This window comes from Mauremys reevesii, linkage group 10 (genome assembly GCF_016161935.1).
Source record: "Mauremys reevesii isolate NIE-2019 linkage group 10, ASM1616193v1, whole genome shotgun sequence".
NCBI classification, from domain to species: Eukaryota; Metazoa; Chordata; order Testudines; family Geoemydidae; genus Mauremys; species Mauremys reevesii.
This window is the reverse complement of record NC_052632.1, coordinates 58,822,379-58,840,379: the sequence shown is the minus strand read 5'-3', so window position 1 is coordinate 58,840,379 and position 18,001 is coordinate 58,822,379. Positions and strand designations below refer to the sequence as shown.

General features: G+C 40.3%; 1 protein-coding gene across 48 annotated transcripts in view; it reads right to left on the bottom strand.

Annotated features, from left to right (window-relative positions):
* Positions 1-18,001, bottom strand: part of RBFOX1 (RNA binding fox-1 homolog 1) — a 2,636,561-nt gene that overhangs the window by 197,037 nt on the left and 2,421,523 nt on the right. For all 48 annotated transcript variants that reach the window (XM_039490574.1, XM_039490577.1, XM_039490576.1 and 45 more), the window contains one exon: positions 16,833-17,075. In XM_039490574.1, coding sequence (XP_039346508.1) covers positions 16,833-17,075 — 243 coding nt within the window. The remainder of the gene's footprint in view (positions 1-16,832; positions 17,076-18,001) is intronic.

Genomic DNA, 18,001 nt, shown 5'->3' with positions numbered 1-18,001 from the left:
ATATGTGTCTCTCCCAGACACTTAAGGCAGCTAGCGTGTGGGTCACTAACCGGCATTGATTTGTGGCATGACGCACATTGTTTGAACCCTTGGGACCGAGGCATACCTTGGTGCCCAGGGAAGGGATAGCCCTACAGATCAGGGTTCACTACTGACTATACTACTACTACTAAACAACTAACTAAAGTTAACTCTACAGCAGGGGTGGGCAAACAATGGCCCACGGGCCACATCCGGCCAATTTAATTCGGCCCTCGAGGTCTCACTGGGGAGCAGGGTCTGGGGCTTGCCCCACTCCAGAAAGACAGCGGGATCGATGGCCGCTCTGCGCATATGCGGCAGCTCCGCACAGGTCCCAGAAGCAGCGGCATGTCCCCCCTCCAGCTTCTATGTTTACGGGCAGCCAGGAGGCTCCGTGCACTACCCTCACAGCTCCCATTGGCTGAAAACCACGGCCAATAGGATCTGCAGGTGCGACGCCTTCAGACAGGGTAGTGGAGAGAGTTGCCTGGCTGAGCCTCCACGTAGGAGCCGGAGGGGGCACATGCTGCTGCTTCCAGGAGCTGCCTGAGGTAAGCGCCACCCGGAGCCTGTACCCCTGAGCTCCTCCCACACCCAAACCCCCTAACCCAGCCCTGAACCCTCCTCCCACACTCCAAACCCCTCAGTCCCAGCCTGGAGCCCCAGTCCCAGCCCCGCCCCAGAGTCTGCACCCCCAGCCGAAGACCTCACCACCACACCATGCCCCAACTCCCTGCCCCAGCCCGTAGCCCCCACCTACACCCTGAACTCTTCATTTCTGTCCCCACCCCAGAGCCTGCACCTCCAGCTAGAGCCCTCACCCCCTCCAAGGCCCCAACCCCAATTTTGTGAGCATTCATGATCCACCATACAATTTCCATACCCAGATGTGGCCCTCAGGCCAAAATGTTTGCCCACCCCTGCTCTACAGGTAACCAGTCACAATTTTACAGAACCAGTCCACTGAGAGAAGGTGCTTGCAGAAGCGCAAGAACGAACAGAAGTTCTAGCAACTGTCACGGGCAGTAAGAAGGAACTGAAGGGGCAGCAGGACCCTAGATACCAGCGCTATGAGGGCAAGACTCCAAGGGGCACTAGAGCCAACACAACATATGCCACTGAGAGAAAAGCTTTCCGGCAATAGTGCTCGGGGCAAGCACACACCTACATTGGTGTGGACATAAGCAAGCACTCAAAGAAGGATAATCTTTATATACACTATATGAGATGTAGTAGGTAAATACAGTGAGTCAAACGCTGGTCTTAGCATGAGACCTAAGTTAGTGGGGAATCTCCATAGAGACTTGGGGGAAAAAAATCCTCCTTTCACTCTGCAGAGCTACTTTATACCTGCTACAGCAGCCTTAGGGCTTCAGCATCCCTTATGGCTTCATGTGGTGGGGGATGAAAATGACTGTAGTTGTGCAACAAACTCCTTCCCTGACCTACTCTCAAAATGTTGTAAGTGCCAGGGAGCACGGCTCTATGCCACCTTGGGGTGATAGCTTAGAATCTTAGCCTACTCCTCCATTCAGTTTTTCTGTAGTTAGGACCACTGGTAGCCCAACAGAGGAGCGGACAAGATTTGCCCCAATGTCTGTATAATCCACTGGTGATTGTATTATACAGAGGATATGAGCTGTTATAGCCCCAATCTACAGAAGCTTTGTTCTTTAGCTCAAGCTGTAGCAGTTCACACTTTCAGCTGCAGAGGCCGTCAGTTCAATCCCCAGTGTACCAGCCAAGAAGATGGCCATCACATCTGTAAATACTATCGTGGGGTAAGTGCATGTACCTTTCTGAAGATGACCAAAGCTATATTAGGCCAAAAAGTAATTGCCATGTAACTTGGACTCTCAGAGACAGAAAAAAAAATCCCAACAATTTATAAGTTGGATTTATAAGAGGTTAGGAGGAGAAACCTAAAGGGAATAACTATGATTGCAGGTTCATGGAAAAGGATGGGTACAGGAAAGAGAATTAAAGAAAATATATGGGAAATCAAGAGACACAGGGGACAATTCAAGAGGTAGGAAGATACATAAAAGGAAATAAAGGAGCATGGTGACAGAAATGAAACAAAATGACACAGTGAAATAAAAGTGCAGCCCTGCAGAAAACCAAAAACAAAACAAAAAAGTGAGAAAGAGAAAAGAAAGGCAGTGACTGAAGGGGAAAAATATGCACAGAGCCTATGACAGAATAACAGAACAGAGGCATCGTATGTATGCAGTTCTTTTAAAATGTATGTGGGGGTGGATCATATTTATATCTCCTTAAAACACATTTCTGATGAGTTACTAACGAAATGCAATGTATTTACCATGTAACAACATGGTAACCATACTGTAACTAAGTATTCAACATTTATCATGTAAAGCAAAAAGCACCTATTGTATATAACTATGCCTCATACCATGATTGCCAAGGTCAAGATACCCTTGTATCACTCTTTGTGAAGCTAATGACTCTATACTCTATATTGTCCAATTAAATGGGTTTCATAAACAGAAAAACAGAAGAGGGCTTTTTCTTTCCCCTTGAGAGAAGAACAATGCACACTTTTTGGCAGAAGTAGCCTATTTAAATGTGTATTTTAATAAACTAGTTCTTGCATGTGTAAAATATTACGTTCTTTTAGACAGGGACTAGCAACCATATGAAACTTTAAAGCTGATGGTAAAGAAGAGGGCAAGTGTAGGCAGACCCAGGGCAGTGATGATAAAATCAATTTCAGAGGTGCTGCTTTAAAAATAATTAAATATGTTACTTATCTGTATTATTCCTGTATTATATTGACTAATACCATTATTTTTGTACACAAAGGAATACAAAAATGGGTAATAAATTACTAAAGAACATTCTCCTTTCAGATCTGTTTATATCCACATTAAACACTGATAATTATAAATCCACGGGAGAATTAGAATCATTAATGCACTTGTCCCCCTTCCCTCCTACACTCTATAAAAGGTAGCTAATCTGTAATTACAGAACCAGCTATACATGGTTTCATTACTGAGGGCCAGATCCTATTGTCAGGGAGATTGGATGGATCTCCTGGTTATATGTGGATCTTCAAATGAGAGCAGGGAAGCAGAAACCTACCCCAGTCCTCCTCTGCCTGCAGCACAGATCTCAACATGCAGACCGGGCTTTCCATATCAACACTATTTAAATACACTATTAATCCTCAACTAATAGCAAGTTTCATATCTAGAGGAAGATCAGGCACGTGCTGCTAGTTTAAAGGCATTTTCTTTCAGCAGCCATTCACAGAACACCCCTGTACTTCTCTCTCCATCTGGAATTTCTACAAACTGTCATCCAAGCATTTTCAGGACTGCTGATCACTCTCAGCTCCCAATGAGTTTTCAAATAATGCCACATATCACAAAAAAGCCAAATACTATGCAACATCTTTACTGGACCTCCCTTCCCTTACTCCACAATCTAGTTCAGTACCAAACGAAACTACAGCATCTAGTTGGCACTAGAACACATGCCAGTGAAATGACGAGTTTGTTCTCTACTTGCTTTTGTCTGTGACATCACCTCTGATCTCCCATATCATTGCTAAACTGTGGCATATAACACACTGCTGGAAATTTGTGGGTGGATCTATTCCTGAGGTCAGCCAGGAAGTGCCTTTGTGTTAACTGACTTTTGCCTTACTAGTATTGCTGGACAGGTAAAGGAAAATGGTTGAATTAAGTGACTCTCCCTAGCTGATCACAGGAAACGACATGTCAGCCAAGGATAATCAGTAAGTGGGCCATACATAGGTTGGACATATAAATAGTGCTATAAAAGGAAATGAGAAAGAGAGAGAGCGAGCATGTGTGTGTGTCTCTCTCTCACACACACAGAGGCCTATTGGTGGTTCTCTACTGTCAGCAGCTCTTGTCAGGCCTGACATACTCAGTTCAGCTAACACACTTTTGTCATAATCTGTCTCTAAAAGGTGTCATGTACGGTATCATATACAAAGTGATAACATGCTGGTTCTGCAAATCATTGTATGATGTATGTACAATAGATATATATGTGCTGCAAATGTGTTCTTAACATGTATTTGGCACGCAGTTCCTAAGCCAAGCCAGTTCCAGACAAAGGAATGTGGTTCCACCTAATTAAATGCGTCTCTGATATAAATTAGGCAAGGTAAGGCTGAATGCAAAGAAAAGCACATTTATATGCAAGGTGATCAGGAGAGCAAGTGGGGAAAGATGACTATATAATCTCAATGGGGATGGAGACCGCATCCCAAGGAAGCCCTTCTTCCTCTTGAAGAAAGGTCAATGAATTTTATGGCATCTACCGCCCAGCAGGAGAGAGACGCTAGGCCTGGGCTTACTTTTCAAAGAACATATTTCAAAGGTTTACTGGGCTATAAAGACAGGATCTGAATGTCAAGTGATTAGCAGCTGAATCAACTGATTGTATACAATATCACTGTAATATAGACGTGTATACAGTGAGGTCTTTGATGAAAGCCTGTGACACATTGGTAATTAATATAATTGTGAAATGTGTGCATTAACATTACATGAGGAATTGTGAATACTCACTGATATTATACTTTAACATCTGTGACCAAACACAGGGGAAAACTGGTTCTCTCCCACACAGGAGGGAAGGTAGCTATCTACCTGTCTCCCATGTAAATTAAGCATTATGGAATCAAAATGATGGAAGCCTCATTAATGTATGAATCAGAAGGAGGATGGGAAATCAACAGGAAGGGAAAATCAGCAGGAGGCCCTCCTGTCTCTTGTAACAGGGTTGATGAACTTTTGGAGATTGAAGCAGAAATATAAAGCCATTTTGGTATCCATCACTTGGGGGATACAAGGAGCCAGAGCTCTTGGAATCACAGAACACTGGATCCTTCAACCAAGGGGGTTGAAGTCCCTGGGAACTGAGTATAGGTGAGAAACCTAATTTGCTGAAATTAAGTTTTAGTTTTAGAAGCATGTTTTTACTTTTGTTTGCTTGTAACCCTTTCTGTCTTAGAACACAAGAACGGCCATACCGGGTCAGATCAAAGGTCCATCTAGCCCAGTATCCTGTCTACTGACAGTGGTCTTTATTCTTTATACTTGGTATCACTTAATTCTATGTCCTTTTGTTAAATAACCTGTTTTACTTTTACTATTCATTAATTCAGTGCTGTGACCATAGTTAAGTGTATTTGTCAAAAAACGGTTAAATTAATGAGCTGCTGTGTATTATCTCTTTAAAGGAGCAACAATCTTAACTTCTGTGAATATTCACCAGGTGGGCTGGACACTACATTGAGACATCTCTGGGGAATTTGGGAGCTGGGGGCTCACTGGTTTTTACCTGGAAGATAAGGTTTGGACTGGCAGAGTTTGCTGCCAAGGCAGACAAGCTAGTGTGTTGGAGAGCTGTCACCCAGCTTAATGCTCACCTGCTAAGACTGAGAGGGATAACATGGTAACACTCAATTCTGGAAACCTCAGCAGATTGGCATGGGGGAAAAGGATGAAAAAGGAGGGGACAGATGGCTGTTGTGGGGGAGGGAAATTGGAGGTGTAACCAAGTGAAAACGCATTTTAAAAATGCTGTATAGGGGAAAAAGTTGTAACATATCATAAGATAAGTTACTAAACCAAGCTTTCCCCCACCCATCTGTAGCCATGCAGAGGAGTAACCACAGTTTGCTGTGCAACCCTGGGCAGGGGATTTCAAGTTAACAGAAATCAAGCATAAAGAGCTGGGATGGAGAAGTGGTCATCTTTAGGAAATTGTTATCTCCCCAGCTTTTGGCTACAGGTCTGTTAGGTTTCATTTAATTATTTCTCCCTTGACTTATTGACCTTTCTGTTGAATGATTGGCCTCTCACGTAGCAAGGATCTGGGATGTTCCAGGGTTTACCTGGCCTAAAAGGCCACATATATTTTCCTCTGAATCCAGCCATTACACAAACCACTATTGCTTCTCAGATTACATTGTAAGTGTTGCCATGAAAAATTGTCCACTTCTGATAAAATTGCAAACAAACGGCTATCACTTGTATGACAATTATGGGCGGGGGGGAAGCATCATTAGCTGAGTCTCATGGGTTACTCCTATACACAGTGAAAATGGGAGTTAATTTTCACCTCCCACCAAAAAAAAGATAAGGATCAATTTTAATTAATGTTATACTGTGAAGAAGAGATGCAGAAGGTCAAATACAATTTAAGTAGTAATTAGCTATTTCACTGTTACAAAGTCCCCTTTGAAATTTGTGCTTTGTTTATTCAGCAGAATATAGAACTCAAATGTTTTTTCTTGAGACATCAGAACCCTACACATGGCAAAGCATTTGGATGCCACAGATACTTAGACTGCAGAGAGAAGCAAAAGTCAGTGAAATATGAAAAGAATTGGGAATGAGTAGAGGAGACTATAAGGAGCAAAGAGATTTGAAATCCAGAATTGTTAACTCTTCCACTACTGAGCCAGACAACCGTCTGAAATTGTTTAACTGGTTGATTTTATTTGGGAGATCAGAAAAGATACTGTGTTGACAAGGGAAGAGGGAGTCAGAAATAACTTTTTCAGGATGAAGGGGTGTTAGTAACTATGTCCCTGTCTGATAGGCAAAAAGAGTTCACTTAACATGATTGAAAAGTCCTCATAACATAACATGTTTTAGATCATTTTGACCAGGTAACTCCAACCAGAACACTGATTTAAAAGTTTCACCTGCATCATAACAAGCATTAAGAGGGCTTTCCAATCATGTTAAGCTAATTTGATTGAGATAACACAATTAAAGGAAGCAGCCTCTTTGTCCATCAAGACATAGTATAATCGATAAAGCCAGCCCCTCACTTATCTTGGGCATTAGCATCACTAATGCGGTACCTGTCAACCACAAACATTAAAAAAAATCAGAAGTTTGACTTTAAAACTCACAATATTTTAAGAATTATAAATCTGGGATCTTTTTATTCATCTTCTGGTTTTAAGCACATTTTCAATCTTTTTTCCACACCAGAAGTGGTAGACATTTACTGAGAGCGAGTGGATAAAACCAGAGACTTGTGTGTAATCAAAGTGATACAGAAGTTTGGGCACTAAGAGAATACTAAATATGGTGAGGCTTGTGACAATATCACAAAAGCTGACGATAATGCTGCTATATAGCTGCTTGCTGGTCCCCAAAAATCCACTGACAGATGACAAATCAAAGTGCTGAGTAGAGGCAAAGCCAAATCACTATTTCAGCAGGCCCAGCAAAGAATGGGTATTGCAATTTTGGGCAACTGCACCTATATTCTGCTTCTGTGGTCCCACAAGGGCACCCATTCTCTCTGTCTTCCAGTGCCCTGCTCATCACCTTTCATGTGCAGACACACCTTTCTCTCTCTCTCTCGGCCAGGGTATTTCCAGACTGCACAGAACCGTGGCTACACTGTGAATACCCCAACAAGACAAACTGTCTAAACAAGCATATTTTGCCATCTCCTCAGAGACTATAAACAGTATAATTGCCACAGAGAAGTTACCAGACAGCCCATTTATTCTTAAAGTGAATGCATTACAGAGAAAACATAGTAAACATAATGTAAGTGCCTACATGCATACAATGTTCTTACCAGAGATCATCCTTTGACTCCAATAAGGGCTCTGGCAGGTGAACAGTCATTCAAACTCCACCAAGGGGGTTTTCTGTGGTCACAAGTTCATAACAGCTGGTAGCTCAGACCAATCTCATCCATGAACCTGAGAGTCACTCTTTTATACAGTTTGGGCCTCTGATCCTGTCCTTGTGTAACAGGTGATCAGTAGACATGGGTTTCTCCTTGAGGTGCAGCTTAAAAAAGGATGGGTCTGGAAGCGGGTAATCTGCATTCTCTTCCTCCCAGGTATTTCCTAGGGAACCCACTCAACTAAAAGTTCCGTCTTTTCTGGCCCATTGTTTTGAGAGATCTCTGAAGGTCATAACATTTCGCAGGATTGACATTACTTCTGACACCCCCTTAAGGAACAATCCCACAATAATACATAAATATTAGCATCTTTAATACAAAGAACTAAGATAATGAAACAATTCAATAAGGTTTGTCCAGGATATGGCAGGAAACCATCACATCTGTCACAATGGAATCCTCTGACTAGGGAATATAGGAAAAGGTCTAAGGCTGCATGGGGTTGTGGAAGGCACAGTCAATTTAAAGCCTTTCTTTGGCTTTTACAATTACTAGTGAGCTGTTAAAAGTATTATACATTTTGGTTCACTACGAGCTTGCTCCTGACTTCCTGACACAGGCAAAATCTCCAATGGACACCACTGAAATTTTTGCCTGCATAAAAACTTCAGACTGAGCCCCCAAAGGGCAGGGAGGTTTATTTTTTTTTTCCCAAAAGTCTGCTGTTGTCAAACTTGTGAGGATGCAACTGTACAACATGTGCTGACACATCCAGTCCCACAATTGAGTGAGATATTACTGCTATTCTTTAGCATAAGCAAGGAAATATACATGAGGGCTTAGTTACAAAGTTTGCATACAGTATTCTCAGCAAGGAAGCTCCTCAGAAGTAATAAATAGTATGATCCCAAGCTATTACATTGGCTTCCCATACTAGCATGATATTATGTTATCCATTTGTGATGGCAGTTTTGATCTCTCCACTGTTCTGTACGTGTGGATTTTGACTACCTTACTTTTTTTGGGTGAAAATGCTTGGAGGGTTGTAACAGGCATGCTTCAGAATATTTTGTTTAAGTTGAGGTTGGGAGTGGATACAATACATAATATGATTCAACCAGCCCACCCTGCTGGTACAACAGCCAGTGTCAGCAGGATATGATTTAGATGAACTAAACATTGTTGTAACATCTCTCAAAGTATTATTATGTATCCAGCATGCTATTGGCTAAGGTGTCTGGATATGGACAACAAAATGTGGAATTGATATAGCAATGCAAAAATGATATTTTGCCTAAACTTGCATACATTGATAGTAGACATAAAATAATTCAATACATTTTTCAATCACTGGGAAATCAGATCTATAAGATGCAGCTTCACTCTAGAAGCCCACGTGTTCACATATCATGTAGAATTATTTTTTCTGCATGGGGAAGCACAGTCCTCTGAATAGCCCTTTTTGGACAAGCAATAGACAGTTACCTTCCGCTCCATGTGTCTTCCAAATAGAGAGAAAGCAAATTATGTCCATCTGAAGTCCACAAGAGGGGGCATGAACTCAGAACCTATGTTCAAGATCTGCTGCCAATAAAATAGTGGGCTAGCATCAGAAGCACAAGCAGAATATCCATCCAGTGAAAAGTTGGTCCAACCTCAAACTACAAATATACTCTTGTAGCTCAGAGGAAAGCGCTGGGTGACTTCTAAAAAGCTACCTATCCTTTCCTTCTTTGAATGTCCTTTTAATGCAGTCAGCCCCAAGAATAATGCATGCAGGCAAAGCTGCAAACTGAAGGAATAGATTACAGGCCCAATTTTCCCTTAATATCTCTTCTTCCATGACACTCTGGTCCACTGTAAGAACATAAAAAATCTGCCTCACAGAGGTACCAATGGGCACCCCCAACTCAAGCAGCAGATTGCTTTCTGCTGAATAGGGAATGGAGCCTCCCAGAAAGGGGGGTGAGATGGATGCCCTCCGGAGATGAACAGACAAAGAAGAAGCAAACAACCCATTCCACTCTCCCTCCCCACCCCAAAGAAATAAAACACCGCACAGAAAAAACAGAGCATGGTGGTACCGATCTACCTATTTAATTCGTTCATTTATCTGTATTTAGCTAAAGCAATACCACAGAAGATTTATGTTGCCCATAATTTTAAAAAACACAATATGAAACCCACCACCAAACCAAAACACCATAGATCCCTGACATCTCTGCTGCCACAAATCAGCAAAACATACTGTGAATTAAATCAATCTCTCTCCACCTCTCACATTCATCCCAAGAAATCCTTAGCTTTCCAAATTCCTGCTCCAACAGATAGGCTTTGCAATGTGCTTGGAAGATCAACAAGTTGGGACTATTTAAGACAAAGAGGGGGAATGAAACCTCTAAAGTTTGGAAACAACCGATCCAGACAGATCTCTAAGCATAGCACAAAGCTTACTAACTGAAGGTACAAACTATATGAATTGCTTTACCCACCAATAAAATACAGCTACCTCTAGGGTGAAACAGGGTAAGTGTAACAGCAAACATCACTATACAGTACATCAGTTTAGGTCAGAAGGGAATACCATATTCAACGGAAACAGCAGGAATTTAGGTAGCCAAAAATGCAATTACCTAAGTTGAAATCTGGCCACAGCACTGAAGTTAATGTTCTCTCTCTTTGTGAAAAGTGCCATGTCATCTTTAATGATCACAGGAGGTCAGGACCTCTGTATTACATCTCCAACAGCACAGTATCCCCTAATACCACGCTGAGTATTGATTCTGAGAACTGGTGCAGAGGGAAGAGTGCCATGCACTGAATCACCAACACTGCTTCCTGAAGCACCTTCGTTTTCCCTAGAGGTCTCCTATCTAAGTACAGATCTGATCAAACGCTGCTTAGCTTGTGAAATCTGATGAGATCACAGCCCAATGTAAAATGGTTGTAGAATGACACCTTGGTTTCACTAATGCAGAACCAAATTAATTTTACAGCACTGTGTTTCTCTCTCTCTCTCTCTCTCACACACACACACACACACACACACACACACACACACACACACCTTCACGCTTACCTGGCTATGGTATATATTTCTACTGAGACATTCCATATATTTAGAATGGGAAATATTGCAGAATTGCAGTAAACATAACACAATTAAGCAGCAAATGATTTTACTGTTGTCCACTGGCAGAATTAGATACAGATTATGCCCTTAGATAACTCCCACCAAAGTCAATCCAAGCCATGCAAATGAACCCACAAGCAGTTTGGCCCAACAAATAGGACTTGTAGAGTGTGATTCGCCTCTCCAAGAATATAATTTGTTTGCCCATATAAACAAAGCAAAAAATATGGATTGGGTGGTTAATCTGAGCCTCCACCAGCATTGCAACATCCACACTACTCTTTTTAACATGCTTACATGAGCTGTAGTTGCCCTGGCCTGGGAGGCTTGCTCCAAGCTGAAGTGTAGATATGCACTCTGGTAGCTGTCTTCCTCTGGTTGAACCACAGCCTTTTATCCCTGCTGTGGTTAATCAGGCAGTTAGTCACAGCTAGTCAGGTAAAGGACCCATCTATTAACCCCTTCCTGGCTGCTACAGCATGGCGTCTATACACCCCCTCATATGGGAAAATACACTTTTTGGCCCAATCCTGTGACCCTTAGTCCCAATGGGACTATGCTCAGTTAATAAGGACAATTTGCATGAATGATCACTCCAAGATTAGGTTCCCCGAAATGAGTTAAACTTCTGAATTACAAAGTGGAAATTCAAGCAAGAAGCCAGGAAGACCTGACTGGTCCCTGTTTAGGAATGTGTCTCTGCAAAATTTGCTAATTTTCTCTTGCTCAGGGAATTATTATTTCTTTGCTAACAAGGAATCTGAGATGAGAACCAAGAGGGATTTCCACTGTGCTAAGCCTTACTGGCAACCAGGGAAAAAAAACATCAACTCCTCAGAATTATAACTATGTTTAAGGAAAACAGCATCCCTGCCTGACAAGACAGGTCTGATCAACTCATCAACAAGGACAATTTCAAAGCTGCCAAAACTAGTTTAGGAGTCTGCTAGAAAATCAGGAGCAACCAGTGAAGGAAAATAATCAGTGCATTACCATGTGGGTTCTGTGACTGAAACTCCAAGAGGACAAAAGTATAAGGAGGTGGGGCACAATATTTTGGCAATAAAGATTCGACTGTTCAATTCCAATGTGAAACCAGTCCTACTGTATGGAGCTGAAACCTGGAGGGCAACTAAAACAACCACTAGGAAGATCCAGACCTTCATTAATAGCTGTCTTAGAAGGATTCTTCAGATCTGCTGGCCAGACACCATCAGTAACATCCACCTCTTGGAGAGGACTCGTCAACCTCCAGCAGAGGAAAAATTAGAAGAAGAAGGTGGGGCTGGATAGGACACACACTACGCAAGCAGCCAACCAATATCACCAGACAGGCATTGCGGTGGAACCCCCAAGGCAAGCGGAAAAGAGGCCGTCCAAGAAACACCTGGCGACGCGACCTTCAGGCTGATTGCACAAAAATGGGCTATACCTAGAACCAGTTAGAGCAAATGGCCCAGGATAGAGGACTCTGGAGATCTGTTGTTGGCAGCCCATACCCTGACTGGGGTGATGGGCATGAATGAATGAATGAATGAATGAAAAAATGCAGGAGCAGGGGGAGAGAAGGAAAGGATCCATTAATGTAAAACTCATGGCAAAAGAAGACTGTATTTTTATAAAAGAAAAAACATTTATGCTCTGAGTGTAGTATTTGTCTGAATCTAAAGATACAGGAAATGTTACATATCTCCTAAGGCAGGAGTCACTGATATTCTGCACCTTGTGTAGTCACTTCCACCATTCTGGCTTGGTGGCATTTTATACTCACTTTGCAACTGGTGTAAATGACTCCACAAGGTGCAGGACAACAGTAAATAAGGCCCCTGGAGTTTATTCATTAATGGACCAATCCTTCAGACTTAGGGTATGTCTACACTACCTGCCAGATCAGCAGGTAGTGATTGATCTATCGGGGATCGATGTATCACGTCTAGACGAGACGCGATACATCGATCCCTGAATGCACTCCCCGTCGACTCCGGAACTTCACCAGGGCAAGAGGCGGAAGCGGAGTCAACCGGGGAGCAGCAGCCGTCAATCCCGCACTGCGAGGACGCGAAGTAAGTCAATCTAAGTTGATCTAAGATACGTTGACTTCAGCTACGCTATTCTCGTGATAGAAGGCATTTCTTTTCAGCATTTTCAAAAATCCCCACGGAATCTTTCTGATATTTTATGAACATTGTTTTCAGTTGTAATATTCATTTTTCATTACACTAACATAATTCTTTTACATTTACAGTTGGATCCACAGCCTTAAATACACACAGTTGTGCATATTGATTAGAATTATTCCAAGCATTAAAAATGCTTTCTTCTCTCCAAAAGCTGTTTTACTAAACCTCCCATTTTTATCCAGCTAGAACTCCTTTGTGAATAGCCAGCCTAGTGAATTTTTCAAAAAATGTCTCATGTCATATTGTACATTACACAACTGAACATCTGAGAGCTACCTAAAAATATCTGAAAGCTATCAACCAAACACTCCAGTGGACAACCAGATTACTCCTGAAATTTAGAAAGTCTGGAAATTCACTACCCCAACATTTTGCTGGTAGCTAAGGCATCTTTTCCTTCAGATGTGAACATCACTTTGAGTTACAATGCCGATGTAGTATTAATTTGTAATGTTCCATTTTCTGATTAAAAACAACATGTACTATTAGACACCAATCCGCAAAGTGATGCATACAGGTGGATCCTAAAGCCCTCACAAACCCCAGTGAATTCACTGGGGTTCTCCCTGGGTGCAACGTTCCATCAGCATGTATCTTTTTGCATGATGTTTATGCTGTGTTCACAAATATGATGGAAAGCCATAAAGTGCTAACAATTTATAAGGTAGATCATAACAGTTTATAGAATCGGATACCCATAATGAATTTGAACAAAAGATTTGATTGGAAATTTGTGGGAGATTTTTAGCAGTTAAGTAATGTTGAGGCTCAGCTGAATAGTGGAGACCCTTAGAGAATTCAGTTTTTGTAAATCTTTATTTGTACTATATCAAGTATAAAATGCCATATGTCGTCAATTGACTACAGTTTTGACTTTGTCTGCAAATTGTTGGATGATATTGTTTTTTACAGGTTTCTAAATTAAATCCGAATTACATTAAAAAGATAGTGTAGGCAACAAACCAGCTTAGATATGGCTTAGGGATGGCTTACATTTCCAAGTAAATCTTTTCCATCTCTAATTTCTAATATCCTATGTAAGTGCAACAAGACAATTCACATTAAATAGCATATGTATTAAGTATTAAATAGGGTGAGATTTGCCACCCTTAAAAAGTAACAATGATTACAATATAATTAAGTTCATCTTTCTCCATGGAGGTATTGTGCCAACAAATTTCACTGTTACATTACATTTTGGACAGGGATTTCAGAAAAAATGAGGTAGCTCTTCAAAAAGATTAAGTCAAAGTCAAGGAAATTAAAATATTTATGCTCAATAAAGTGGAATCTGGAAATTAGCAGGACTAAGAAGACTAGGAAAAACAGCTAGCCAAAGATATAAATGAAATAACATTTCTATTATTGTGTCAGAAGGAGGAAACTTGCAAAGGAATAACTGCATCTGCTGGAACACCATGGATTCAAGGGAGAAATTGAGGAAGATAAGGCCATTGAAGACAAACTAAATGATTTCTTTTCATCACTCTTTTCCACAGAGGACGTTGAGGAAATACCTACTCCAGTTCGGTGTTCTTTCCTACTAAAAACAATGAGATTGTCAGACTGAGGTGATAATAAATGAGGCAGTCAAACACACTTAAAAAGCAACAGGTCACCTGGGGTGAAATCTTGGCCCCACTGATGTCAATAGGAGTTTTTCCAGGGACTTCAATACAGCCAAGATTTCATCCTAGGACTGAATGGTATAAATCCAGGAATATCAAAGAAACAAACATGAAGGGACTGAGCTGGGTGTCATTGTGATCAGCCCAATGTGTAGTAGTGATCAAAACAGCAAACGAAATGGTATGCTATTTAATGAATGGGATTGAAATAAAAGAAGACATTATACTACTACATGAACAGCTTAGTGAAGAAGTGAATAAAAGGTCATGTTACAGAGGTATATAAGTTAATTAATGGACTAGAGAAAGTAAATAGGATGTTCCTACTTAATTTTTCCCATAATATAAGAAAAAGCAGGTGTTTAATGAAATTCAAAGTTACCCAATTTAAAACTATAACAGGAAACATTTATTACACAAACCCTAAAACTGGAATTAAGTATCACAATACCTTTGAGTCCAGAGGTTTAGTATGATTCTCAAAAGAACTAGACATTAATGAGAACATCCACAGGTATAATAAATGGGACAAAAGCTTTTTTTTGTTAGGAAAGGATATAGCTCCTAATACTTTGGGTCACAAGGTGGCTTCTTATTGAGGAGATTGGGAAGAAAGTTCTCATATGAGTAGGTTTTCATAATTGTCCATGACACTGCATTTTCTATCTTCTGGAGAAGCCTCTAATATTGGTGAATGTCAGAAAGAATACAGCAGTGAACTAGGTAGATCACTGGTCTGCTGTGTTATGGCAAGTCCTCTGTTCCTGTACATAGTGTATAGAATGTATTATGCATTGTGCATTCTCATTCTAAATGTTATTATTTTCCATTCTCAATTATATTTATGTAATGGTAGAAGTAACATGGCAAGGTGCTTAAATACCCTCAGAACAACCCATTGATTTGTCACTGCGTAATGCTTGGAGGTATAGAGGAAGGGCATCAGTGGCACATTTTTAGAGCATCTCTGCTGGATGATGCACAGAAAAGCATTTGTTTTAATTTCTGAGTGAGACATTTACTCATCTTCTTACAACTAGGGGAAGTGTAGCAGCATTAGCTATTATGGAAGGATAAAATGTTTTGATCAGAAATAGTTAAAGGAACTGCGCCCTTCACAAAAAAATGTTATGGAAAAAACCCAAGCCTTCTATCTCAGATTCAAGGGACAGCCCTCAAACCAGGACCTTAATAAACCAATGTTATAATGTTTAGATTTCAGCCAATATTTTCAAAAGTGAATAGTGATTTTGAGAGTCTCGGTTTTTGGTTGTTCGACTTGGGAAACACTTCTAAAGTGTCTGATTTTCAGAGGCTGGGAGCTCAGCATTAAATACTGGTCACTCCTTTACTTAGATCTCTTACACTCTTATATATTAGTTTAAAAAAACAGTTGTCAAGAATGACAGAAATTTGAAAAAAAATTCAGTTCTTAATATTTCCACAAATAGACACCAATTTTTATGAAACTATTCACAATTTAAAATTGTTCTATGGAGGTTTTATGTTAACATCTAAGCCTAACATTTATTTGCATATTACTTGGAATAGTCATGATTTGTAATTTGCTGTTTGCACCCACTGAGTGGCAAAGTCACATGACGTTGTTTCAGTTCCATTATTTGATGATTTCCAAACCCACAGAAAATTTTCAAGATGGCTGAACAAGCACTTCTGTTGCAGATACTCATGATGAATATTCATATTTGCACAAGTATTTGCAACACTATCCCTTTTCCAAAAATTCTTGAGAATAAAGTTTTATTCAAATAAACCTTTGTGAAAAGTGAATAAGAAGGGGTCATGAATATCAGCAAAACAAATTCACCGTTTCTTTCAAATGAATGTTGTGCCCAGCTCTAAACAGGTTAAATCGTATACAACCATTTAAATATTTGTTCTTCATATATAATGTTGCATGTTTGGATATTCAAAAAGGAAAATAATTTTGAAAACAAGTGGCACCAGATAGATACTACTCCACCCGCTGGCTTGATGAGAGGCACCACAAGTGGAAGAATAATACCCTCAAAGTTCAAAGGAAAAAGATTGAACCTATTTTGGACCCTATATTGTTTTGAATAACCATAAATAAAATTCAAGTTTACAACCATTAAATGCAACATAAGAAAGAGCTTTATCAATAAACGTTTTTGTAACTTGAGATATACATCTTCTAAAATATAAGAAACCTGAACTTACTGTGGCTGTGCCGGAGACAGTTTGTGCATTTGTGTCAGCTGCACTCTGTTCAGTGTGTGTCTGAGCAGGAGGGTACATGTTTAACGTGTGCTCTGGAACTGTGGTCTGGCCTGTGTAGTCTGGAGCTGGATGGGGGTGTGGGGCTGTGTATTCTGCCGGGATCCCATTCTGAGGTGGAGCAAACTGAGCTGATGCATAAGGCTGCGCCATTGTGTCAGGAGGTGCTGTAGCTTCCTGATTACCCTGTAAAGCAAAGGGGAAAAAAAGGCAGATTCAGAAAAAAATAATTTAGAAAGTAAAGAGGATATTCTCCAAGATTTCTAAATGGATTTTTGTTTCCCCTGAAGAGTGTATCCCATCTGATTTAATTCCCTCTGCCACTCCCTATTACAATCCTGACTTTAGAGAAGCAAAGTGTAGTCTTCTATGTGGGCCTTTTAAAAATGTGATTGTTAACACCAGGTAAGAATACATGAACTGAAAACCCCTAGAGTATATGACGTCAAAGGAACAGATACTTTAGCTAAAACATTAAATGTAGCCAATATGTTTTTACTAAAACAAGAAGTTAAGAAGGAAAGGTTATAGTAAATAATTCCACTTATTCCAAAAGTTAAAAAACATTGATGGCATTGAAGGAGGCTCGCTATATTTATCACATAGTGCATTCTCTCTCATGGTTTTCTAGATTTCTGAAAAGATGCAGCCAACCTAAAATCCAAATGAGAGTTTGAAAATAGATGATCCACTGTGCTCACAGTTTTAAAAATTTGTACTAAATGCTGCTCTCTCAGATGATCATCACTCTTTTAAGTAAAAGTTCATCCTTTCAGCTGTAGAGCACAAATGCAATGTGATGATTAGATTCAAGCTTAGAATCACAAAATAAAAAATAAGGGACTAGAAATGCATCAGTTTAAAATCCATTTGAGAAAAAACATTAAAAATGATTTACCCTGAAATGTGTCAGAAAATTTAGATGCAAGAGCTTAAAATTCCTTATCATTTTGCTAGTAATTATTTTACATTTATGTATTAAAATAAACCTTTAAAATTAAAAGAGCAAATGGAAGCATCTATAATGTGTATGGACAATTAGATCTAGCTTTAGCTTTAATATAATTCTACTGTGGCAAGCAGATGCCAAAAATGCTAACATATCACAGGTA